We start from the raw sequence: 27057 nt of genomic DNA on the forward strand, positions 1-27057 counted from the left end.
AGTTCTCTGCTGTGTACTTGACCCCCTTCACATGGAAAGCATCTTCCAGGACAGCCCTATCTTCCCTGACTTATTTTCTGGCTTCTCGGGCTGCACGGCAGTTTCCCAACTCCACTTGCCACATCTTGGCTGGCCCTGCCTCACCTCCCCTATGCCTGAAAAGATTTGTTCTTGGTTTTAACCTGAAAGGAATACCAATTTTTAACTCTTGTCATATATTGACCAAAGCAAACAGATCAACCTAAGAAAGATTTTACCATTCATTTATTCACCATTGGTGCATTAGGTCATTTTTGCCCCAGTGTGTGTGAGACCCTGATGGAGACTGGGGGTGGGGTGCAATGGAGGAAGGAATGAGTTTCCAGTTCAAGACATCCGGGGGCCCCATGGAGGCACTGGAAAGGACAAGGCCATTTTGGTGGATGGTCCCCATGTGAGAGAGATTGAAGCACACAGGACAAGTGATAGAAATCCCATTTCCCCCATCCACCCTTGGAGTACTTTCCTGCCACACATGCTGAGTGCATAGACCTCCAGGCATTACTGCTGCACAGCAGCTTTGATTCATGCACGTGGAGCCTAATGAGCACCTACTATGTGCTGGGCACTTTGTGAGGCAGTGAGGATGCAATGGCAAGCATGAAAATGTCTCTTTTCCTCATGGAGCCACAACAGAAGTAAGCTATAGACAAGCTTACCATCAAACAAAATAGCAATCGAATCCTAAGCAGTGTGCAGGTGGGGCCAAGAAGTCCCCACATTCAGATGGAGGATGGCGAGACTCCCCAGAGGAGGTGGCTCTGCAGCTACACCTAGAGGTGTGAGGCCTTAGGGATGTGGGGAAGTTTATTCCAGACTTCAGGTGAACTTCCAAGGACGTCAGAGGATGATCCAGCTTCGTGTGAATTCCTGGCAAGAGAATTTAATACAGCCCTGTTCAAACTAGAATCCTGTTTCAACACTACAGCATCCAGGCCTGTGTGCTAGTGGTGTTGAGGGGACTGGAAACAGAAGGAAGTAGGCTCAGTGAGGAGATTGTCTCTGGGGATTTCCCCGGCTATCACTCAACCTCAGTCTTAGCTCCCAGTCTGTTCGCTCACCTCTCTGAAGATCCTCCGAGGTCTGATGGTGGACTTCATTCTTGTCGGAGCCACTGATGTGGAAGTGGTAAGTCTTGCTGAGCAAGGAGCTCATGAAAGAGACACACTCCTCACGGGTGCCAATCACAGCTTCTAGAGCCCATGCCTGCATAACCACTCTTCCTCCAGCTTTTTAAAATTGGAAGCTTTAAAAATGTGCAGATTTGGTGACTTTTTGCATTGATTTCTGGTGGGCCACAGGATAGGGGTTGAGAGCAATGTGATGTTGGGGGTCCCTGTGCAAGTCTCCAGGTTTGCACTAAGCTGGTATCAGAATGGTTCTCGGGATCATCTCTAGCGCTTCTTCAAGCAGATAGCCTGATTGTTTGACAACTGCCCCGAGTTCAAGCTCTGCTTCCCTGCCTTGATTTATAGGGAAAGCTATTTGAGAGAAGAGGGTGTAGTAAGATGTTTGTGCGAATGTGCTACATAGAGATAATAAAGCTGAAAGCCGAACACTGCTCACAGCGTGCTAGGCCCTGTTCTGCTAGGCGTTTCAGCTTTTTGCTCATTTCTTCTCCCAAGAACCTCATAAGGTAGGTGCTTGGGTTATTATTTTGCTTGAGGAGGCTGGCAGAGCAGGGCTGAGCAACCTCTCCAGGCGAGGGCAGGATGTCAGGCTGCTCAGCCACAGGCATCCCTAAGAAATGATGCACATCTTAGCCCTTTCAGGGCTGGCTTGTTGGCTGAGGACCATCCATATGCAGACAGTGCTGTGTCTGGATGATGGTGGAGCTCAGTGATCAGAACCAGCTTGACTCTCATACCTACAGGGTCCACCTCCGGGGGACCTGGCAGCTGAGCTGTTGGGTGATGACTTGCAGAGGGTTTTGGAGGTTGCTGGTTTGCACTCTGACGTTGGCTCCTCCAAGGGTAAACTCCAGGCATGTCTGGAGTTTTTTTTGGTTTTGTTTTTGGCTTGGTCCTGGGGCTGAACCCAGGGCCTCACCCGTGCTTGGCAAGTGTTCTGCCACTGAGCTGCACCCTGCCTTTTTCTTTTTTTTTTTTAACTTTGAGACTGGGCCTTGCTAAGTTGCTCAGGCTGGCTTCAAACTCACAATCCTCCTGAGATTACAGGCGTGCACCACCACACCCAGCTCTGAGTGGAATATTAACTGAAAAATAATCTGTATAATTTCCCCCATCTGGGTTTTTGTCATCTTTAGACTGGGGTGTATGAAGAGGGGAAGGTGTCTATTTGGTATTGATGCCTGCCTGGCCAGACTGTGTTACTGTCCTGATGGGGAAGGCACCACCCATTGGAGCCTCCCTAGCACCCTTACCACTGCACCCAGGTTGCTTCTGGTCCTCCAAGCACCACCAGAAAGGGGTTGAGGGACACTAAGGGTCATCCCCAAGTCTAGAAGCAACGCATGAGTAATGCTTCTCTTTGAGAAAGCACCCAGCAGTTCCACGAGACAGGCTCTGTTCACATCACCAGACTCAGCGTCACCTCTCTGAAGGATAAGCGGCAGGACTTCTGAAATGCAGAGCTTTCTTACCTGCTCCTAAAATGTAGTTTGATTTACAGCGCTGCTTCCATGCCACGCTTCAGGACGGCATCCATTGGATAAGAGATGCTTCTGATGGCTGCCCTTCGACTTCAAGAGTTCAGAGTCTTACACTGTGAACCGACTCTATAGTAGCTCTGAGGGACACAAGTGGGATGGAGTGGGGATGGGGGGGAAATACAGAGTAGTGTGTGCCCAGTGTTCTGAGTTACAGACAGTGGAAACCTCTAACGGTCAGGGTAAGACAGAGGTTCTTTGAAACCTCACAGACCCTCCAGGATAGACAGAAACCAGCACGGACGCTAAACAGCCCAGTGGGAAGCCACCAAGCAATGCAGCCAAAGGTAGTGCACACCACACCTGAGGCTTCACCTCACCACTGCCACCTGGGGCAAGTTCTGATCTCCAGGTTTCACATGAGCACTTTTACTTGGCAGAACCCAGACTATCAGTGGGTTTCTGGGAAATACAGTTTTTAGCGTTCCTGGGTATTGTGAACAAGTCTGTGATCTCTACCACAGTGGTTCCCTGAGGAATCCACCTGTCCCCAAACTGAACCTGGGGAGGCCAGTGAAGAATTCCAATCCAAGGAGAAAGACTTCTAGCCCCTGACCCAGCATTGTCCCCAGAGGAAGCCCTCAGGATAGCAAAGGTACCAGAAAGTTCCCTCCCAGAGACATGCTGTCTTAAAAACAAGACAGTTCCTAATCTGATTCCAGATGTCAGATGGAATTTCAAACCCCAGGAGCTCTAAGTCCCCCTGGGCCCCCTGTGCTCCATCAGTAAAGGATATTTAGAATGGAAGGTAAAGGGGGCAATTTCCAGTTCTAGTGCGTTCAAGAACAGGGAGCACCTCCAGCTCCGACAGAGGCTCTGAGAGCTGGAAGGAACTCGGAGACTGTCTAGTCCTATAGTTTTCACTTTTTATTTTAACCTGAAAATGTCATTCTTCCAACACAAGTTGACAGAGCTCCAGTAAATAAAGAAGTGGCTAGCCACAGAACTGCTGTGGAGAATCGGGGATGGGGACAAGATGCCCACTCCTCCCCTGTTTAGGAAAAGCACAGCCCCTATCTGTCCTTGCCATCGATGTGCAGCAGTGGGCAGCTGCACCCAGGCAGGGGTGTTGTGTACGGTGTAGAGCTGCCAGTCAGGCAGATCCTTGCCTTGCTGACCCTGGGTTTACTCATGTATATGCGAACTCAGGAGCTCTGAGAGTGTTAAATGAAGTACTGCATGAGAAAACTCCAAGCACCTGCCATGCAGGTGTTGCCTACAGGTCCATTTTTTCTAGTCACGGAGCTATTTCATTGCTTTTTCTAGATCTGCTCCAACGTAGCTCAAGGTGAGTTAGCTAGCAGCTTGGGTTCCTCTTCAGATTTGCTTTTATTTGCTCTTTAATTTTTTTTCTCAATGCTTGTTAAAGCAAATTTGGGATGGGCACAGTGGAACATGCCTGTGATCCCAGCTATGCAAGAGGTGTAGGTAGGTGATTGCAGTCGAAGGCCAGCCTAAGTAAAAAGCAAGAGACTGTATCTGGAAAGTAACTAAAGCAAAAAGGAGGCATGGCTCAAGTGGTAGAGGCAAGTGCAAAGCTGTCGGTATTGCCACCTCCCCCCACTCAAAAAAAAGAAAGCAGACTTGGAAAGTACATAATAAAAATAAAAGGAAGATGAAAATAACTGAGCCTCTCCTCCTAAACAAAGCTACCGTTAACATGTTGGTCTGTTTCCTGCCAGTGTTCTTTGTCCTGGTGCATGTACTTGAACGTGAGGATAAATGTTTTGATCTTTTCTTGCCAGGTTCCACCTTTCATGACACTTTGGTGGCAGCCCAGTACAGAAGGGGGACAGATGTTACTATCTCTTCCTCTCTAACTTCAAACCTTCCCGACACTGTAAACAGTCTTCTTAGATGAGGCTTGTAAATGGTACCATTTTCTGGAAGAGCCCCCATCTTAAGCCAGCTCCTCTTCCCTAGCTCACAGCTGCCAAGGCCAGCCCGACTCTCTCTGCCTTTCACCCACATTGCTCATTGCCTGCTCTGTTCCAGCGTGGGTTTGTGGTTTGGCTTGACCAGCCTTGGTGCAGCTTTCTCAGCTCTCCCTACTTAGAAAACAGCTGACCCAGTACCTGTGCTCAGTACCACTCTCTTCCTGCCCCCCCACCTCCACCCCATCCTGCCGGGCTGCTGCTCCCCCACCATGGGAGCCAGAGTGGAAAATGTGGGAGCTGCAGAGGAATTTACAGGTTTAGCTGTAAAGAGGGAAGAAATTGCAAAACCCCAGAACAGCTTGGGAGAAAGGAACCTGGAGACTACAGAAGGAGAAGGCGGTTCAGAGAGGAAGGTGCAAGTGCAAACTGGACCTTTAAACTTACTGAGGGTCACTCCCAAATCAGGAAACCAGAGAGAGACCCAGCTTCTCCTGTTTCTCTCCTCCATCTGTCAGGGCTGGGTCAGGCTTTGAGGGCGCTGTGGGGGCTGATCGCCACTTGTAACCTGGCACCCATGACGAAATGCATTCTGAGTTCCAGGCTGCCAGCTCAGAAACCCTGGATCACAGTCCACTGATGAGGGAGAGACTGCAGACATAGGATTGAGGACTTGGCCCAGGACTGTCTATGCTTAAAGGAACTGGCCCCAGTGCCCCATGTTCTTTATTTCCTGAGACAGTTGGACATCGTAGGTATTTCTGTCTATGGATCTGACCAGAAGAAAGAAGGAATGAACCCAGCTGACGCTGTATGAAACAACCAAGTAGATGATTGCAGCGAAGACAGTTTCTGTGGCATGTGTGTATGGGTAACAATCCTTGATTAAATGGTAGTTTCTGGGTTCACATACTCCAGATGCATCAGTGTCCAAGGATGAAAATGGCCTCCCAGTGGAGTGCAAGGTGTCTCTGGGGCATGTTTTTAAATTGTCAACAGCATCCACGTGGTGTTTTGTCCTTAGCTTTTGGCATTCGGGGCATCCAGATGAGGTCATCCTCTTGGGTCCACTTCCGGAGCATTGATCATTTTGTGACACACAGAACAGCTTCTCTATTCTTAGAGCCTTCGAGCCTAAATGCTCCCTGCCTGGCCCCAGGCCTACCCCCCTTCCTCCCCACCCACTTTCCCCAGAAACATCTCTTCGTTGTGGAAAATTACACTTTCACAAACTGTGTTTCTTTCCTCACACCAAGCATATTCCCACACAGAGACCGACTCAGAATGATCTCATGGGTGAATCATGCCATTATGCAGCTGGTTATAGGAGCTGCCTTTAGACAGAGATTTTGGTGTAAGCTGCATTAAGACCCCTTCATTGTTTGCAGTTGCCCTTGTGGGGATGGCTCACCCATGAAGTGCTGAGTGTAAGGAGGCAGGACTTCTAGACTAAAAGCTGCTTTTGATTTCACTTTCCTCCCTTCAGCTGTGGGCCTTGTTCATTGACTGAGCTTTGGAGGTGTAACTCTGCTCTGATACACATCAGCCCACTCAATCCAAGATGGCAGCTGCAACGGATCTGAAGGGGCAGTGTGTTAGCTCTCTGTGGCTGTACCAAGTACCAGAGATAATCAACTTACAAAGAGAAAAAGGTCATTTTAGCTAATGTTTTTTAAAGTGTCAGTCCTCAGTCTGCTGACCTTGTTGATTTGGGCCTGTTGGTGGGAGCACATAGCAGAGCCAACTCATGTATCTCATGGTTGGGATGCAGTACTCCCTTCCAAGAGTGTGCCCCTAACCTACAACCTCCACTAGGCCCCAACATGTAAAGGATCCATCAATTCTGGTGCATCGGCAGAGACCAAGTCTTTAACTCATGGGCCTTTAGGGGACACTCTAGATCCAAACCATAGCAGGTAGCCAAAATGGGGCTTCTTCAGCTACGATACATTCTGCGTTGTGGAGTCCATTGGATGGAAATCTCTTCATCAGAATTAGTTAACAAGTGTCAATTCCCTTCCTAATCCAGCTCTCAGGCTTTTCTTTCTGGACAGCCAGTCTCCTCTCCACCCCCGCCCCCCTCCACTTCCATTTGCAGGGTCTAGAAATCCTATTAATATTTAATTGGCTCTTAAATTATTTACACATCAAAGTGTCTGAACTATTGTGTCCTTTAAAGAGCAAGTGCCCAGGGGAGCCGCAGCTGCCAGTCCAAGGGCTTAAGCTTAGGGCACCAGTAGAGACACGATATGGGTGGAAGTCAGGACACCCCATCTTGGAAGAAGAAAGCTCTGGAAAGTAACTAATTGGATCACAAGCACTTTTTCCATCTAGTTCACAGAAGTAAAGTATTGACGTCCTATTTTGAAGGGTAATATTGCTGCATTAATCATACTCCCCAAGGATAGGGCCATACCTAGAACTTGTTATCTAATAGGGAATCTTGTTTTCCCAGCAAGATCCATCCTGTGCATTATGGCTCAGTGAGCAGCCAGCCAGGGCCTTTGCCAGCAGGCCTCAGAAGAGGAAATGAAGTCTCATTTAACCATTTATAAACGAGGAAATCAGGAGATGGCCATTTTATGGTTAATAGTGCCCTTGGCGATTCCTCTGGGGACCAGGATGTCTAGATTGGCTGGCTGCTTTCATCAGGTGGATTCACAGTGGCCAAATCACATGTGTTTGCTTTATGCCCAGAAGTCAGGGCTGAGATGGGTCCAGGGGTTCCCTACCATGAAGTTCCAAGCTTTCAAAGAGAACTGTGTTCAATGAATGATGGTGCCCATACTGAACCAGCCTCTCCCTTGTCTGCCTTCCAACCACTCCACTCCTCCATTGACCTCTTTCACACATCAATCTTTAGGGAAAAAAAAAAAAGAGGCCAGGCACAGTGACCAATACCTATACTACTTTGGAGCAAGTATAGGAGGATCTCAGTTTGAGGCCAGTTTAGGCAAGAAGCTAGTGCGACCCAATCTCAAAGAACAAGCTTGGCATGTTGGTGTCATACCTGTAATTCCAGCTACTCAAGAAGCAGAGGTAGGAGAAGGGAAGTCTGAAATTGACCCTGGGGCAGAAGCATGTGACCTTGTCTGGAAAAATAACTAAAGACTGGGCACGCTAGAGTGCCGTCGAGCAAGCACCTGAATTCAAACCCCAGTACTGCCCTAAAAAAAGAAGGAAAAGAGAATAGTTCTTTGTGCTGAATTTCCAATGTGCACTTGAGATCTACAGTCCCTGCAGAGGCAGCAGAAACTCATAAGCCTTCTTAGAAGGAGAACTCAGCTCTGTGGGAAAGTAAGTCCATGCAGCAGTGTCATCCAGTGGGAGTCTGGAATCAGAGCCTTGAATGTCCGACCTCCTCACCACCATTAAGACTGGGATTCTGCAGAAATGAGATTTTTCTCCTACAACCTGACGAACTGTGTTCACCTTTAAACCTTAATTCACACAGTTTGGGGCAAAATCCACAAGTGGTGTTTGAACTTGCCTCTTCTATTTTTAAAAGGAGGTGGAGTATAAATAAATGAGTATTTGACCTCTAGCTTTATCCGAGAAAATCCTCGAGGTTTTCAAAGAAGTTGAAAAGTCCAACTTTGCTTTACTTTCAATGACTTCCCGCTGCTGGTTTCTGTTCTCCAACATTGTCTCCTGGTGCTGGGATTAATGCTGGCATGTGAACCCACAGATATTTTTATTTTTGTAATTATTTTAAAAGAATTCAGAATAATGATCTTAGAAAACATGGAAATTTTATCCCTTCTCCTCTGGGACTTCTACACACTGTTTGGGGGTTTTTTGGCCATGCAGGACCTCATGCTTGATAGGCACTCTACTACTTGAGCCACTCCACCAGCCCTGTTTTGTCTGATAGGGTCTGATTTCGATCTACAATCCTCCTGATCTCTACCTCCTGACAAGCTAGGATTACAGACATGAGCCACTGGTGCCCAGCTTACTCCATTCTTTCATTGGAAGTTTTAAGAATTCTTTCTAGGTGAATCTGTACCACCCATAGCTCCTTTCTGCCAGCAGCTCCATCCCTTTAGGCTTCTGAAGGCGGCTGTAAGCCCATGGCTCTCTAGCTTGTTTTGCACTCACACTGCCTGGGCAGTTTCTGCAGTCTTAGGGGTACAATGTGAAATTGTTGTTACAGGTGGAGTATGGCCCAGGAGGGCTATTTCCAGTGGTTCATGTTACTATCAGGTTGCAGTGACATTTATCCAAAGCACTTAGCAAGAAAAATCAACCCACAGAAGTTTGTCAGCATCTTCGTGTCTTCAGGTCTCAGCTATCTTATGATACACAAATTCAACAGCTGTGAAAATAACTGACATTCATTAGAAAGGCCTAAATGAGCTCTACTCTGTTTCCTGTGATGTGACTAGAAGAGCATCCGTGGCTACCCACGTGCTCTAATTCACACCCACTAAGAAGGCAACCTCTCAGCCTGAGTGACCACCCCTCCCTGAAGCCAAGGGAGAGAATACAGAAAAGTGTGCATCCAGTCATCCCAAAGCACTTCATGTTCTAGAGTGACTGTTATGTTCATTAGCGAGTCAGTGACAGTTTTGAAGTCTGCATGTGGCAGACAGGAGGGCACCAGCCACAGTTGCAAGAAATACCTCTTGTCTTTTGATTTACCTTAAACGAACTATTACACACACACACACAGGCTGAAGAGAAGTTCAAATTCAGTTTTCCTGGGTACCCCACCACCCCACTGTCCAGGATTGCATGATGAAGGGCCTGGAGGCCCTTGTAATACCTAGGACAGTGACTAGGGCCGCTCTCTAGTCACTGCTCACTGATGTGCTCTGGCACTGCCAACACCCCTGCTACTCCTGTCCCCATAACCTCTCAGGCAGAAGGATGCACTGCTCTGTGCCACGGACTGGGCTGTGAATTTTAATTATGGCTGAGAACCCTATTTGGGGGTTGTTGATGGAGTGCCACTAGGCCTGGGGACCTCATGGTCATTATTTCCCTCTGCACAGTGCTGGCTCCACCTGCAGGGTCCTGCCTCTAGGACCCCTGATGTGTCTCTTCAGTGAGCTGAGGCCTGTAAGGTAAACATCCCTGAGGCCATAGGCAGAAAACTGCCAGGTCACTTTGGGGAAGAAAACAAGACACCAGACCCAAATCATTAAATGTACCCTGTGTGATCATGGTCTTGCAGGAAGTCACCAGTGATTGGCAGTCAAGGTCCTGACAAGGAAGCACTAAGACTCAGTTGGGTATGGCTGCCACTAGCCACCTGTGGCTGTTTATACTCAAATTGATTAAAATTGCATACAATTAAAAATTGGGTTCCTCAGTCAGCTGGCCAAATCTCAAGCACTCAGTTGCCACATGCAACCAGTGACTTAGCATGTGGGACAGCACAGAAGGACAGTACCTCCAGCTGGAGGAGGAGCTCTGATCTGCCCTGAGCCATGTGTGAGTCAAGCAGCCTATAAAGGTGGACCTGCTGTTCCTCCTTTTCTTACTCATGCTCAAAGGTAAAGTGATGTAAGTGAAAGGCCAGCAGGAAGTGGTGACAGCAACGACTCATACTAATTCTTCAAAGATTGGTGTCTGTGGGAGCTTAGCCCAGCCATCTTTCTCTTCCACGTGGTTCCAGGTGTCCTTGAGGCACTTGGACAATCCAGAGTCTCTGAATCCCTGTTTAAGTAAGGTTTAGGGGTTGACACGTGTAGAGAGGAGTCTTGGATTTTATACGAGCACATTAAATACATTTTTTGTTAGGGCGTCTTTCCCCTTGGAGGAAGTGATAAGAAGGGGATGCAGGAAGAGGCATGAATCTGTTAACTGTGGCCAGATTGCCACCACTTAGGAAGTACTTCAAGATTCTTAACATGTGAGACACTGTTCCAGGCAGGGCTGGAAAATGGAATGGGACCCCCTGCCTGCTCCTTCTGGGAACAGCCTCCCTCTCCTCTCCTGTTCTCTCCTGTTCTCTCCTCTCCTCCCTCTCCTCTTCTCCCCCGTCCTTCCCTCCCCTCCCTTTTTTAGGAGGGCCGCCTCAATCCTCACACTCTACCACTTGAGCCATGCCTCCAACCCTTCCATCTGGGAGCATTCTTAATGTAGGCTTAAACTCCAGAGCCAGCTCTCCCCAGAAAGATGTTCCCTGCTTTTGTACTAATCTCAGCCTTAAATTCCATTTTCTGAGCAAATGGGCACCAGGAGAAAATTGCTTTGGAGTTGGGGGTTTGAGGCACCTGCCTGCTGGGCTGGCTGTGGGAAGGTGGTGTGTGGAGCTCGCTGGAGCCCTTTGCTCCCCTTGCTCCCTACCCGCCCCCCATAGGGGTTCAAGTTTTTACTTCGTAGGCATCTTTCCTGCCAAGTGCCCTGGTGCATTCATCATCTCCATTCTCAGTTGCTTTGAGAAGTCTTCTGGGAATTGCCCTGGGAAGCTCATGGAACAGGCGGAGGGATGAGGTGATGGTCTTATGGGTGTGGACAATCCCTAGATGTCTGCTGGTCTCAAGAGTCCCTGCTTGCTTCTAGGCTGCCAGCATGTTTAGAAAGTGATGTAATTTAAGTAGTCCTGGACCTCGCAGCCCTCAGGGAGCACAATCCCCATCAGAAGGAGCATCATGGGGAAACTCACATGCGTGTGAAAGTTGCTGTGTTGCACAGAACCTTCTTGAAGTCTTCATTCTAGCTAAGCATTTACAATTCTGAGACTGAACTGACCTATGCCACCCTTAAGGTGCAGGTTTGGAATTATTGAAGTAATTTACATGTAGGGTATAAACAGGAGTTGGGGAAGCACTGAGTTTAGGGTTTTAAAGAAAACACCAAAAACCTATGCATGGAACGATGGAAGGCTGTGGGTTGGGCTCATTGCTTGCTTTTGTTCTGAATGAATGGTGTCATTTTGAGCCTGGCAGGGCCATAGCCTCCCAAGGAGACTGCTGTAGAGCTGGGTGCAGACAGCCTGGAGTTGATTTTGAAAGCTGTTGCAGATCAAACTCTGCACTCTAGGTGGGATAAGGGAGCCAGTCCAGCTTTGGAAGGCCCATGGAAGAGGGCCTTGGCTGAACAGAATCAGAGAATCCCTGGTTTTCCTCCACATTTGAGAGTGGCCTTTTCTTTTCTTCCCACTCATCACTTCCTCTCTCTCCTTTTCCCTGTTACCTTTGGCTGGGAGAACTTTGCCTGTACATCAGACTTGTTCTTGGCCCCTGAGTATGGTGCCTCCTTTCAGGTCCCATGGCGAGAATGGTGTCAGTGTGAGGTGGCCTTTGCTAACCAGCACTGTGTACCATAGAGACGGAAGCTGGAAGTCAGTTCCCAAATGTGCCTGCCATTTAGTATTCCTTGGGAATGACCTAGAACTCCACATGCCCAGGTCCCACTTCAGACTGATCAATGTAGGGTGATGGAGGAGGGGCGGGCAGCAGTAGGTTGTCAGAGGTCCCCAGGCAGTTCTAACATAGAGCAAAACTTGAGCAGCTCCTGTAAGGAGGGGGAGCCTCCTTTGACAAGTGAGCAGTTTCACATGAGCATATGTCATGGCAAGCCTATCTTCATCTCCAGGGCAATGCCACATCCTGCAAAGAGCATTGGATTCAAAACCAGTCCTACAACCTACTATCCTGGTGGTAGCCATTTACCTACTCTGGCCCTCAGTTTCTGCCTCTGTAAAATGGGTTACTAATATTACACTTGTCTTACAGTGTCATTTTGGCTTCGTTTATTTTTCTTTTAGTGCTGAGGATTGAACCCAGGACCTTGTGAATGCTACACAAGTGCTCTATCACTGAGTTACAGCCTCAGCCCTTCAGATCATCTTAAAGAACCAAAAGGATGATAGATAAATGTCTTTGAAAATTGTGCAGTGCTATATAAATGTGTTTGTTATTCCTGGGGATTATTCTTTTATAAAAATATACTCATTTTCTAGGTAGCTTGGCAAGGTGGTTGAACTGAATATTGCGATATTAATCTTTTCCTTACCTGCTGAAAACCCGAAGGCCATGTAGGATATTTATTTTTCTTGTCTGATAAAGGAGAGTGGCAAGGAGAAATGGTCTCTCCAGCTCTAAAAAGAACCATGCAGCTAGAGCCCAAGTGATCCACCGTCTTCAGTTCTCGGGGGTTCCCAGCTTCTTATTGACTGGCTGTCATTAAGAACCTAGTGGAAGAAAGGATTTGGGCAAATCATTAGCTTCTGAGCCTGACTTCCATCTTTGCACTTTTAGTTCCTTTGGACTTTATTTATGTCAATGTGAATGAAACAAGATAGAATTGCCCCCCAGACCATCACTGAAAATTTCCCAAGGACAAAGGGACATGCCATCCTCTGAGACCAGTTGGTCATTTCATGAGTGTGACTGTGGTGTCTCATGCAGTAAGCGCCATTGTCACTTGTTAGGGCACACACAAGAGCCTTTTTCCCCTTTGGCTTGTCCTCCCCAGGGATTTGAAGTTGGATGGAGGGAGACAATCAACAGGTGCCATGAGCTTGAAAGAGATCATCGGCCTTGAAGGTGTGGAGCTGGGTGCTGATGGGAAGGTAAGGCTGCCTGGCTTTCAATTACTGCAGAATCAGGAAGCAGAGGCAGTGGTACAGACTGAGACAGCCCATGAGACTCACTTGTAATGTAATGCCTACACAATCATGCGTGCACATTCCAGGATGGACTGGTGATTTGAACCTCCATGAACTGGAGGTGTCAGCAAGCAACATGCCAGCTCCTAGAAAAGTTTTTGGGTTCTCATTGTAGCTACTAGAAACGCTTCTGGCTTCTTATGGTCCCAAGAAGCCTAGTCTCTCTTCCTTATACATTGACCACCAAGCAGCAAAGCTGTCACACTCCTCTTTCATCCACAATACAGTGAGCTGCTAGGTTGAGGTCTGTAAGTTGAAAGATGAACCTGCCCTTCCTGTGGTGGGTCCAGGAAGTCTACCTAAACCCTGTCAAAGCCTATGTTTCTTTGGAGAAACTGTCCTCATCCCCAGGGCAGCTGGTCACTTCTGTGCCAAAAGACATGATCCCTGAACTCAAGGGGCAGGTGGGGTGGGTGCAAGGCACCTTCCAGCCAGGTGAATAGCAGTGCACTTGCTTCCTCTTCATTTCTGAAGGGTGAGTGCTCATGAGGGAGGGTGGACTAGAGTTGAGCATCAGGAACAGCGCCTGCCAGAGGAGCACGAGAGGAGTCCACAGCGCTTATCAGAGACTCTTGTGGCTTGGTGTGTTCTGGAATTCTGCACTTGGTGGATTATAAGTTGCAATACAGCATGTGCCTTGTGTAGGACACAGTACCCCAGCACATTCTGCAACAGTACCTGTCTGACACAGCATAACAGGAATAGTTACAGCGAGTGAGATGGATTAGAACTGTACATAGCGTCAAGTCCATTCTGGTGAGATTTTGGCACAAAATAGCACAAGTGAGTACCAAAACAAATTGCAGTTTTCAGATCTCATTGGGATTTTAGAATTGCCCATTTGAAAGTATACTTGCACTTGGGATGGCAACATATCCTTGGTCAGAATGCAAGCTGATATTGCCTGAGAATAATCACTGGTTTGTTTTTATTTTCACCTTTTAGACAGTTTCTTATACCCAATTTCTGTTACCCACAAATGCCTTCGGAGCCCGGAGAAATACCATAGACTCCACCTCTTCCTTCTCCCAGTTCCGTAACCTGAGCCACCGCAGCCTCTCCATAGGCCGGGCCAGCAGCACCCAGGGGAGCCTCGACACAGGTAACTCAGCCTGGCCTGGTGGGGTTTGCTAGCTCATGGTGGGAGGTGCCTCAGTTTGCAGCATAGATGAGGTCTCCCTTTGTGAGAACTAGAGGACAGGCCTACTGGTGAGGTGATGGGAAAGCCTCATCTCAAGCCATGTGGACTCATAAGCAGGTGAGCTAAGTGGAGAGAAGACCAACCCTCTGGGGCCTACCTACAAGGACAAAGCCAAGGCCATCTGCACCAAGCAGAGAGGACCAGCCTTCCCAGCTTCTCTTGACTACTCAGTTCCTCATTGACTTGGTTATACTGTCCAGCATCATAGACTTTGGCTTTTGGGTTTTTAATCCCAAATAATTAGGCCCTGAAGTACAGGGTGAGGGTGAGAGTTTCCTCTGTGGTAATCATGGTGCATCAGCTGAGCTGGCTGCTGAAAGAGGCCCACAGGAACTTTTGTAAGAGTCAGCATGAGGGCAAAAACTCCTTAGGAAGCAAGATTGTGTGTCCTCTCCAGCAATTCCTAGGTCACCCAGCATCTGTCTTAATACCCTGGCCACCTGTGGTCATTTATATCTCTGCACATTGGTGGCTGCTCTGTTTGAGTTCATCCACACACAGTAGCCTGCCTGGAAGCTTTTGCCTCAAGTCATGGTCTTGGATGGTCCACTAATTTGGTGTGCAAGTTTAGAAAATGAACCTTCTCTGGGCAGTGCTCTAATCTGCCAGGGCTCTCTGCATGCTGTATGCTGTGTGAAGTTTTGTGATCTTCTGGGTCAGGGAGAGTAGTGTATAGCTTTCAAAATGGGAAAGAAATGTCAGAATGGTAAGAATTTGCTAAATCCTTCTGTGAGAAGATGCACCTCATTGACATGCAGCAATCACGAAGTTCAGAGCCAGGTTGTAAGGCTGAACCAAAGCCAACCTGCCTTCTGAAACGGTACCTAGCATTCTCCCACCTGCCTCTGCCTCAGAGGGTCCAGGGCCTCTAATTTTCATTTTGCATGTGATCTTCAGGTAGTGACCTTGGAGACTTTATGGACTATGACCCAAATCTCTTGGACGACCCTCAGTGGCCTTGTGGCAAGCACAAGCGAGTTCTGATCTTTCCTTCCTACATGGTGAGTAGTGTCAGATGGATGGATGGATGGATGGATGGATAAATGGTTTGCTCCTCTCCACAGCCACCTAGGACAGCCTGAAAAAGGCTTGCTTGTATTCACAGACTGAGGCTGGGGGCTCTGCCTGTAGAGTCTTGTTGAGGATCTCCCTGGTGAGAATTATGAAAGGACCAACCTAGTGTCTGGGATTCTGCTGGTCACCAGGCCTGCAAACACCACTTCCAGGGGGTTTGAGAAGGCTGGAGGCCAGCTCAGGCTGAGAGACCCTCATCTCTGGGGAGTGTATCTGAGTTTACATATCTATGGACTCGACTGGGAGGGGGACCCAGTCAGTCCCTCAGAGTTCAAGTTCAGCTGTTTTTGGACCAACTTGGTGACTGCAAGCCTCCACGTGCATTCAGAGCAAACAATTGGCACCAGGCTGGGGATGACAGAATTATCTCTTGGGAAGGTAAAAGTAGGACACTGTGGGTGTTAAATGCAAACACTTTCCTTGCTGTTTTTATTTCACAGACTCTTCGTGTTTTCCCTTTGTGTCATTTTGGGTTTTGCTTTTGGCTGACCACCTTTCCTACCACTGAAGGCTGCCATTTCTCCAGACACCAGAAGGGCCTGCCAGGGTCCCATGTACTTTCTTTGGGCAGACCTGCCCTGATTCAAGTCTGCTATGGGAGAAGGGGAGAGCCTCAGCAGGAACAGCACCAGCTCAGAATGCCTGCCTCTCTCTGTCTTCTTCATCCTGGCCAGGACAGCAGGGCAGGCAAACTGGCCACTTCCTTCTCTGGTTCTGTCCCTCTGGTGATATTCCAAGGAGTCATAAACTCACCATTGAGCCATAGGGTCCTTGTTCTGGGCTTTCATGTCTGCAGACACCAGAGTACAAACCAACCATGCAGACTCAAAGGATATCTGAATCTGTACTTAGAGCTCAGCGTTCTCACCAAGCAGCAGTTGGGCCCTTGCTGGTTATTTTCAGTGTATATCCTCTTGTGATTTGGCACGAAGTTCAGAGGTCCTTCTGATATGCCACATGGAGTCAGGATGAATTTCCAAAGGCATTTAATTGAAAATGACCCTCGCCTTCGCTCTAGCACACTGAGTCCTCAGCTCCCAACACATGAAGCAAAACCATAGCCACTGTTCTTCACTCTGTGACCTGTTTCTCTTTCCCAGAGTCTAGTGCCTAAGTGTCCAGTAACAATGCCTTCATGTTAAAGGGGGAACAACTGAAAAGTCACTCATAAAGGACCAGTATTCTGTCTTTGGGTGACTACATTTATTAAAGTTTACTTTATTAAGTAACAGACAGTAAACTGTGACTAGGTTCAAGAAGGCTCTCACAGTTGTCAGACAGGAAATGGGAAACTGAGTCTATCACTCCTAGCCTACACTTTGTTCACTTTGACTTTTCCTGGTCATGTGTGAATGTCCTGTCCCTGGGCAGTCAGCAGTGCCAACCTGAGGCAGAACGTGAGGATGATTCTTCGGACAGTAGCTTAACAGATGTCTACACGACCAAGAGGATGTAAAGGTGCACTGTGTCTGGCTGACAGTGGGGTTTGACAGGGAGCGCTCCTATGGGCATGTCATGTCTGGTGATAACCCTGACTTCCTCTTTGACAAGCCTGATGTCAGGCTGGTGCCAGAGTCAATGGTTTTCTTCCTTAAATGATTTCATCATGAGCTTTCAGGTTCTGGGCCACAGCGTGCGTGTGTGTGTGTGTGTGTGTGTGTGTGTGTGTGTGTGTGTGTGTGTGTACACTACTTGGACAGTGCACTGGATGACTTTCTAAGTCAGAATATATGTCCTGCCTCTTCATCTTATATTCCCAAGTGGATCGGTTTTCATTTCCTCATGTTTGCTCTGCAATCTGTGCTTCCTGTGCAGTCCATATTTTAGAGAACACAGTACTCATCAGCTGTGTTTTCCTGGTCAACTCTGTGAGAACTTCATCCTTCAATTCTGGCCCTAGATGTTGGTACTTTGATAAAAAGACAGAAAATCCACTTTGGGGTGTTATAATCTAAGTTCTTAACAATATGAGTGACAAAGAGCCTCTTCCCAGCTCCCCAAAACCCAGAGAAGCAGACATGGGTTACAGGGCTCTTTCTTGCACATTTGTGCTGAACTTGTAGGAATGAGTGTGGGGGTTTTGTTTTGTGTGCTTGCTTGGTTTTTGTATGTTGGGTAACAGGTATAGAATCTGTACATTCAACAAGTTTTATTGCAGCACTACTCTCTAGGCACCACTCTGGATGCTTCCTCATCCAATAGGTAAGTGACCAGCTATAATCCCATTCTCATCTACTTTAGAGTGCGTGGAGAAGCCTTGGTAGTAAACATGTAGGTGAATCACTGCAGTTGTGAGGAGAATATGAAAGGAACCATCCTAAAAAAGTGGTAGAAGATGACATGGAGGGTCACAGATTGGCTTCCCCACATGGGAAGACTTTGTGTAGCTCTGTCCTTCCCTCTACACACACACACACACACACACATACAGTACAGGGAGGTCAAGGTCATAGGGCGATGATTCTGACAAACTCTCCCACACAAACATGGCCCCAGGTGCACAGAACTGCAGCTATGATAGGTCAGGTACTCCCAAGGTTGGCAGCAAGAGGTAGAGGGTTGTTTGAACCAGGTTGCTGAAGGCCGTCTTGGAGGGTCTGCGGCACATTTGGTCCCTAGGTGGATATGGGGAGCTCTGCCCAGCAAGACTCCCCCACAGGCAGACTTCAGGCCATGAAGCCAAGCTGTGCCATCTGTCTGCTGTCCTCAAGGCTTCCTGCTGCCACTTTTGCTTACTGATGGCATCCTACTACCTTATCCTGTCCTCCTCGGGCCCCCAGGACAGCCCCAGCTAGGCCAGCTCAGTGGAGATCCTGGCACTGTTGTCCAGTGTTTTGGGATATCCTGTTTGTGTGGCATTTCTCTGAGATGCCTTTGTGGCTTCTGCGGAATCAAGCAACCCTCGAAGTGATTCTTAATTTCACCCATCACATCCCACTGCAGCTGGATAAGGTGTAACGTATACATGTTCAAATATACGCATTTTAAGTGTATAGCCCCGTGAATTTGTCACACCCTCTGATCCAGATACGGGGACTTCCATACCCTTAGAAAGTACCCTCCTACTGTCCCACTCCTCCATCCCCTCCTCCCTAAGGCCACTGTCCTTTGATCTCAGGCACTGTACTTAGTTTGATCTGTTCTGGAACCTCATGTGAAATGAGATTGTAGTACATTTTTTTTTTTTTTGGTCCATCTTCTTTCACACAACCTTCTATCTGATTCACCTGTATGCGTTTTAGTTTTTTTTTTTAATTGCTTGAGTGGGGATAGAGGCTCCACAATTTATCTACTCCCCTGCTAGTAGGTGCTTGAGTTTCTTCCAGTGTGGAGATGGTAGGAATACTGTTGCCAGAACACTCTTGCACTTGGTTCCTCGTGGGCACTTTGTTTTTGTTTTTCTTAGATGAGTTCTTAAGGTCGGGATTTGTGTCATATGTATTCATCAGCCAGGATGTAGTCAGGTGTGTATTTTCATCGGGGTTTGCTCTAAGTGAAACGTAAAAGGCCACTCATTGCCACAATTAGGGCGTGCCCTCGAGTTGGAGGGTGCAGAAGTGAAGCCTGTCATTTACAGAGCAGAGGCAGCTTTAAAAGTGGCCTCACCCTTGTAGTTACATTTTTATTTTTCAACCTCGGTTCATGTGGGTCACTCCCACTATCTTCCACTGTAAAAGGGCAAAAGTGAAATGTTGAACTTAAAAAGAAACTTCTGGGGTAGGCGTGAAGACCACGTTGCAGCTGCCCCTGTGGTTTGGCCTGCAGGTTTCTAGAAGGTGACCACAGAACATGAAAGCATGTCAAGCAGTGTGGCTGCCTGCAGGTTCTTGAAGGACATTAGTTAATTGTGGCCAGGAGGGCGGGAGGCCATCATCAGAACCGGATGCTTCCAGCCATCAGCTCTGCCTGGCATATAATTAAGTTTCACTGGAGAGTGATTATTTATCATTAGAATCTGGCAGCTCACGTTAGTAGTGGTTTTTCATCATTGTTTTTCTCCCTCTCCCTTTGTGGGTGTGGAAAGCAATTAAGAGGAGAAAGTGAGAGAGCTGAGGAAAGCCGCAAAATTAACCCTATTTGATTAGATCTCTGGATCGTTTTTCTTGAGAAGAAATCTCATTGCTTTGACCTCAGAAAGCAAGCTGGTAGGCATCCTTTATGATAGCTGTAGGTGTACACATCTCAAGAGAACGTCTTTCGGGCTGCCTCCATGCTACATCGCCTATCCGCTTATTCCCCTACTATCAGAAGTACTCACAGAGCAAGCCTGCTCTGCAACCGCACAACTCCCAGAACTGTGGAAGTATGTCTTAGAACTTTATTTTTCAGTACAGTCAGGTGCTGAGCAGTGGGAAATAAATGACTTAATAAAGGGAAGATTAATTCAACCTGCTATGGTTGGTGTTGGACTCTGCTCCCCCCATCATTTATACATTTTATTGTTGTTTTTAAGGTGGTGTCGATGGCTTAGCCTCTTAACTTACCTGTCTTCAGGACAGATTTGTTAGAAAACGAAAGCAGCTAGTGTCCTTGGTATCCTCCCTTGCAGGGCCTTTCTTGGGGCCCACATGTTTCTCTTGCTTGAAGCTTACTTCTTTTGGGAGGAGAGGCTTCATTAAGAAAATACACATTGCAGAAGCACAATTGCTGTGTGTCTGAGGCTCCAGGAGCTCTCTCATGTCAGGGCAGGAGCTGAGGAGCAACAGCTTCAGGAGTGTTATTTAAGTTGTGGGGAGTGGGGTTAGTGTGTGTGTGTGTGTGTGTGTGTGTGTGTGTGTGTGTTAAAAGCATTACTAGGTATAATTCACTTATCATATAATTCACCTCTTTAATGTTCAATTCAGTGGTTTTACAGTATGGTCACAAACTTAGGTGGCTTTCCCTACAATCAATTTCAGAACATCTTCATCATCCCCAAAAGAAGCTCCCATACTATCATCTTTAACCCCATGCAGCCTAAGCCCTGGGCTGCCTGCATTCTGTCTCTGTGGCTTTGCCTATTTTGGATCTTATATATCGTGGAATCATATAATACATGGTCTTTTGTTTTGGGATTCTTTTACTTAGTATACTATTTTCAAGGTTCATTTGTATTGTAGTACATATCAGCATTGCAAGGTTTAAATCATTTTTTTCCTGGCAAAATAATTCCAACATGCATAACATCTGCTGTTGACAAATATCTGACACTGAAGTCCTGGTCAATGAACGTGATAGCATAAACCTCAAACCAGCTCATGTCAGTGAGGGGAGCTGCAGACTGCCCCCCTGGTTGGTGTGTGTTGGGGGGTGTCAACCCAGGAGCCTGGTTTGGAATGTAAGGGGGAGAAGTAGCACCAGATGTGGTCTCAGGCTCGCTCATTCCCATAGTTGACTTGTCATTTACTGTCCTCCTAGGAAAACGGATTAAATGCACAGAACAGCTGAAATGACCATCTGTTGGTAGTTAGATAGATTTAGTTCAGGGCTGCCCCCGCTTAATTACCTGAACAAGCACAGAACATCTGCTTTCCCAGTGCCCAGCTGAGCGAGAGTGCCGACAGCTCTCAGACAAGACAGGGCTGCAGCAAAACAGCCCTGGGTTTGCAGGCTCCTGGTTCTGGGAGAAGTTGCCTAGATCACTACATTGTTTTCCTCCTTCCTTTCACAGGCATGGCAGGGAAATTGAGACATTGAAGAGGCTACCCTCTGCCCAAGGTCTCCAGCTAATATCTGGAGTGTGAGTCACCCTGCAGCTGGAACCCAGCTCTCTTGGAATGTTCCTGTCTAGAGGGAGAGTGTGGGGGGCGGGTCTCAGACCCAAAGGACAATAGTAGCAATCTGCAGCAAGCTTGTAGGGCTGCTCATGAGAGTGCTATTCATGGAGTGGAGGACAAAGAGGCTCCAGCTCCACCAGGCCTTAGAGCAGAAGCTTCTGTTCTGTTTCTTTTAGAATTAGACCAGCAACCTGTTGGCTCTGAACCCCTTGCTCTTCTCCAGGATTGGTACTGGGGCATATGCACCCTCTGTCATTGCACCCCAACCCTACTCTGAGAGGCCTTCCCTTTACAACATTGCAGCTTGTGCTGTGGGCCAGGATGGGGTCCAAGTTCGGTTCCTTAGAGGCTCCCCTTTTCCTCTCATAAAGAACCAAGGCTGTGTGTTTATGAAAAACAAAGGATATCTTAGTGTCGCTGCAAGAGACTTGGTAGATTTTTTCCAGCTGCTAAGTTGTGGGCTTTTCTTCTTTTCAGGGTGTCCATCACCACACTGGGCCTTCCTGTCTCCCAGCTCCAGCAGGGCAGGCGGGGGAGGGCTCCTATGAACTGTGTCTCTCTGGACATTCTGTGTTTTGGATGGTCTACTCCTAGCTGACCTTCCCCTCCTCCCCTTTATGAAGCTGTAAACACAGCTTCCCTGCAACCAGGCAACATGGAGCAAGTGCAATCAAGTGACCTCACTCCCACAATGCGATGACCATCTCTGCAGAAGTGCAAGTGCTGCAGGGCTGAAGAGACCTAAGTATCAAGCAGCCCAGCCCCCCTGTTGTCGGCAGCTGCAAGCCGAGAAGAGCCCTTCACTGGGCAAATTCTGTGGCCTGGAATTAGGTGGTAATGAACAGACTGTCTCAGACCAGGAAGGAGCCACAGCCTGACTAATTAGCACTTTGGTTTTTTTTTAATTTACTTTGAATTATAATAACGCACTCTGGCAAAATCCAGGCAAGTTTTTATAACTCATACAATTAGACTAGTAGGTGAGCACAAAGCATTGGCCTCATGTTTCATTTATTATCCCTCAATCCAGAAAGAGTGGCTGGCAGAAGGGACTGGGAATCCTGTCCCTGCAGCTCAGTCTCCCAGTACTGCCTCCTCAGCTCCCTGCCATCACTGGAAAGAAGGGTCATCACAGGTATGGCTCCCTCAAGACTGACAGGATCATGCTGAGGCCATGCTCCAAAGAGTGTTCCTCAGAGTAACCTGGAGCTGGAGGGCAGTGAGGACTTCAGCTTCGGCATCTGCTATGGTAGTCCATGCAGTACCCACAGTCTGGCCCATGTCCAGCCTCAAGATGCAGCTCGTGTGCAAGGCCCAGGTAGATTGTCGCTCTGGGAGCCACCCACTCAGTCACTCAGACTGTGTGTCCCGGACACTGAGTGTGAGTAGGACATGGATCAGCCTTGTAGATCAGGTGGTCTACTCGATGCTGCATGGCTGAGCTGGGTTTAAACCCAGGGATCTGGCTCCCAAGTCTCTTCTTTCCTACCAAGCTGCAGCTCAGAGAAGCAAGGATAAAGGCAAGACTAGAGACAGCATGGGAGCAAGCAGAGGAGGCAGGGAAAAAAGATACCCTCCACATCCACCTTCAGAGCATGATTAAGACCTCCTCTTGTTGGGCAGAGTTGGAGCCAGTGTTGGAGGCCAAGGGCCTTGCCAGTGGGGGCAGCTATGCATCTAGCCTGGGGAGACAGCTGAGGTCAGAGCCCAGCAAGACTGTGCAGTGGTACCATTAGTAGCAAACCACTGCTTGGGAAGAACTATGTCCCCCCAAAAGATGCTGTAACCCCTAGTACCCTAGACTGTGTCCTTGTTCAGAAACAGGGTCATTGCAGATGTACATTAGTAAAGATGAGGTCAGACTAGAGTAGGGTGGGCTCTAATCCCTACAAACTGTCTCCATAGAAAGAGACACAGATACAGAAGACAGACGACAGGAAGAACACCATGTGAAAAAAGAGGCAGAGGTTGAAGTGATGCATCTACAAGCCCAGATGCTAAGGGTCTACCAGAAACCTGAAAAGATGAGCAAAGTTGTTTTTTTTTTCAAATAGAATTTTCTGTGTAGTAAAATCCATAGGTGACATAGCAAAAGGAATATTTGGAAGAAGGAATATTCCTGAGCAAGGTTTCTATCCAGAGACAACACATCGAAGAATTCCATTTCACTGGGCATACAGCCTGTGACACCTGGGTCTCTGGCTCCCAACCCCAGGACTATGAGGCAGTATGTTTATGGTAGCTGGCTACAGCAGCCCCAGCAAACTAACGTCTCTTCACATTCTCCTCCAGCTTGGGGTGCTCAGACCCACAATTTACTACCGTCTTCTTCCTGTCTTGTCTTGGAACCACTTCATTGCCCTGAAATCCAACCTTCCTCGTACCAAAATAGACTGAAGGGAGATGACCAGAATGACTGTTATTGGGCACTTGCCTCAGCGCTGCAGTGTAACAAGCCTGCAGCAGTTCAAGTTCACAGCTGCTTTTTCTGGTTGTCTTTGGATATCCTAAAGCAACTGTTCCTGGTCCTAACTGGCCTGTGCCCATCCATACTTTTCCCTGGACTTCCTCCTTCTTCTACCATACACCTTTGGGGACTACCAGCCACTTAGATGTCAGGAACTGGGGCCATGAGGAAAGGTTGGCAGTTCATGAGACATGGCTACTGCTGCCTCCCTGAAGATGGAGTGGGAGGTTTTGGGTCAAGCATCAGCTATCTCTAGGCTTTGACGGATGAAAGACTTCCACCTCAGAATGTACAAGCAATGGCACACATCTACCATCCCAGCATTCAGAAGGCTGAGTCAAAAGGATCACAAGTTCGAGACCAGCCTGGGCTACATAGCAAGACATCTTTAAAAAAAAAAAAAGACTCAAAAAGTAGCCAGGTGACAGCCTAATAGATGAATAAGTAATATGTCTGATGGGCACCAAGCCTCTGCTCAGTGCTAGGAGCAGTCACAAGAACGTGGTCCTGAAGCTGGAAAGAAGCACAGAGCAGGGCAGTGGTGGCACAGGATGTCACCTGTACCTGCAGGTGGCACTTCTGAACTCTTGAGAGCTTTGCAATCCTGGCAGCTGACAAATATGCCACACCTACTGGGGGCTGGGCCAAGGGTCTCACAGCACCAGTTCACTGGCCTCCTCCCACCCATCTTGCTGTGAAGAAAGGCAGGCCCTAGCAATATACCCAGGAGGAAGGATGAAGCTGCTTGTAAAGGAAACTGTGGTATGTGCTGTCAGTTACAGTTGAGTTGCAGAGCCCAGCGTCCACTCGAGCTACTTTAAGAAGGATTTATTACAGGGCAGGTACTAAGTAGCTTAGAGAATCATTGAGGAGGATGATGGAACAACCAAAGTGTAAGTTTCAGGAATGCTCTCCAAACCACTTTGCAGGGTTTTACCTCCTCTGGCAGCAGAGCTCTGGCTTCTGACCTGGCTACTGGATCCTACCACTGCCACCATCAAGAAACCACCACAATTAGAGACCCGCTGCTGTTGGCTCCAGATCCATGCTGTGCCTTCTGTGGTTCACACCTGTGAAGCTAGTGACAGGACCCTAGGACTCCTCCCTTGACCTTTGTTGTTGGCAGCAGAAATGATACAAGTGCAGCCTCTGCTCCAGTTCTGCCTTCTTGTATCAGAACGTCCATAGGAAGAGGCAGAAATAGAATGGTATCCTAGCTGCAAAGGAGTCTGGAAACATAACCATTAATTTTCCATCCTCTGGAGTACAGCAAGGTGTTTGTCCCAGGATGAGGCTGAATGTCCAGACCATAGAATTTAGTGAAGGCAAGTCATGGTGAGAGCAGCCTGCACACTGGGGGGCTTAGCAGGGCAAGCCTACAAAAGACACATCACAAGGCAAACTGGGAAAGGTATTAACCAGGAAGGAGACTCTGATACACAAGTCCTCTGGCTTCAATACATAGAAATCAACTAGGGAAGGTGCCATGGTGCAGATACAAGGGCTGCTAGACCAGAGGTTGAGTGACTTTGTCCATGTTTCCTTACTTGCTGGATTAGAAGCCATCTGACCACTACCCGAGCCCTGTCCATAGCTGGCCAACTGCTCCAGACCACTTTATAAGAGCCACTTAGTGGGGAGCTGCTTTCCACTACCATTCAGTCTGATCAAGGAAAGCAAATCAGGGGAACAGAATGTGGGCTGAGCTGGAAGAGGCCAATCTGGGAGAACAGGATCCCAGCACTGGCCCTGCCTGCAGCTCGCTGAGGTCAGGCCAAGCATTTTCACTGTTCTGAGCCTCATTTTCTATTGTCTGTAAGTGGGGTGGGATACATTCCCAAGCCTCTTTTCTGCCAGTGGGAGCAGCTATGGCTTCTGTAGGGAGGGATCCAGGCCTTCCATTGCCTCAGGCATTTGCACAGAACCCATTTGGAAATGTGCCGTGATTATTTGCAGCAGGATGCCATTGTCTGAGGCTCACAGGGCTTTGGTCCCACAACAAAGACAGGTGATATTTTGCTTTAGCCCACTCACATCATTATGAACCCCAACCTGTAGAGGAAGAGGTACCCATCTCTGGAATTTCAGGGTGCCTGGATGGGGGGTGGGTGCTGAGTATTTAGAAAACAAGGATTGGCAAAGAGGCCAACTGGGGGCAAGCATGTTAGATGTGGTTCCCATTCTACTGCCTGTTTTAGAAATGAAAAAAGTCTTATATCCTGCTCAACCCAGAGGAGGCATATTTTGAAGATGGGATGGAAAATAGTCCTTACAGCAGAAAGGCAAACAAAGCTACCTTAAAAGGCTGCCACAGGGAGACTTCCATTCCTTCAGACCTCAGCATTCAGAGTGGCCTCCATAAAACTCCCCAGTGCACCTCCCCACTCTGCCCACAGAGCAGCACTGCACCATGCCTGAGGACCATGGTCCTGCAAGACTGGGCTGCCCACTTCTCACACAGCACATCACTAGCACAGATCAGGATAGGCATGTCACAGACCAGCTCAGGGACGCCCTTCCTAATTGAGCTAGAAGGACTACATATCAGGGGAAGATGTAGCACTGCCCCATCTGACTCCCAAATGTCACAAAACTCTGAGCCAGTGTGGTGGAATTGTTTGGATTAATATTGATACAGTTTGCCTTTACTCTTCAGAGAAGTGAAGGTACCACTGAGATCATTGAATTGGGGTGTGCTGGCTGGCTGTTTGTTCTTGGTTATTAAACTGCCACCAAAGGCAGTCTATGTACCTGTTCTAAAATCATGTCACACCAAGTGTCTTCTATGTGGCAGTGTTCAGAGAAAGCCATCAGATTTTGTTAGGCACTAAGGAAACCTTGGATATGTTTTGCTGGCAGTGACTGACCCTTGGGAATGGACCATCAGAATCCATAGCTGCTGCTTTCTCTGGCTTTGCCTGATGGAGGTTATTGCCTGGAGTTGGCCAGAGGAGAGCCAGCCCTTGGCAGGTGTGCTCTTGAGGAGGAATGGAACCAATTGGAGAAAGGTAGCAAGACTGTAATAGTCACCATTATAGACATGCAACAGAATGTCATTCAGCCTTTAAAAGAAAAGAAATTGGGGGCTGGTGGAGTGATTTAAGTGGTAGAGCACCTGCCTAAGCAGGTGTGAAGCCCTGAGTTCAAAGCCCAGTACCACAAAAAAAAAGGAAATTGGGACACAAGGTATAATGTAGTTGAGCCTCAAAGACATTATGCTAAGTGAAAGAAACCTGTAACACAAAGACAGATACATCACTCCACTTACCTGAGGCAGATGCCTGGAAACAGAAAGTAGAATGGTAGTTACCAGAGGCTGGAGGGAGTCAGTGGGGATTAGTGTTTGAAGGGTACA

The 27057-nt window shown here is 47.9% G+C and overlaps 1 protein-coding gene across 4 annotated transcripts in view; it reads left to right on the plus strand.

Annotated features, from left to right (window-relative positions):
- Cables1 (Cdk5 and Abl enzyme substrate 1) overlaps window positions 1–27057 on the plus strand; it is a 100978-nt gene that overhangs the window by 66784 nt on the left and 7137 nt on the right. For 3 of the 4 annotated variants that reach the window (XM_074070154.1, XM_074070152.1, XM_074070153.1), the window contains 3 exons: window positions 13012–13108; window positions 14150–14306; window positions 15303–15406. In XM_074070154.1, the coding sequence (XP_073926255.1) occupies window positions 13012–13108; window positions 14150–14306; window positions 15303–15406 (358 nt within the window). The other variant, XM_074070155.1, reaches the window with a different exon arrangement.

This window comes from Castor canadensis, chromosome 4, assembly GCF_047511655.1.
Source record: "Castor canadensis chromosome 4, mCasCan1.hap1v2, whole genome shotgun sequence".
NCBI classification, from domain to species: Eukaryota; Metazoa; Chordata; class Mammalia; order Rodentia; family Castoridae; genus Castor; species Castor canadensis.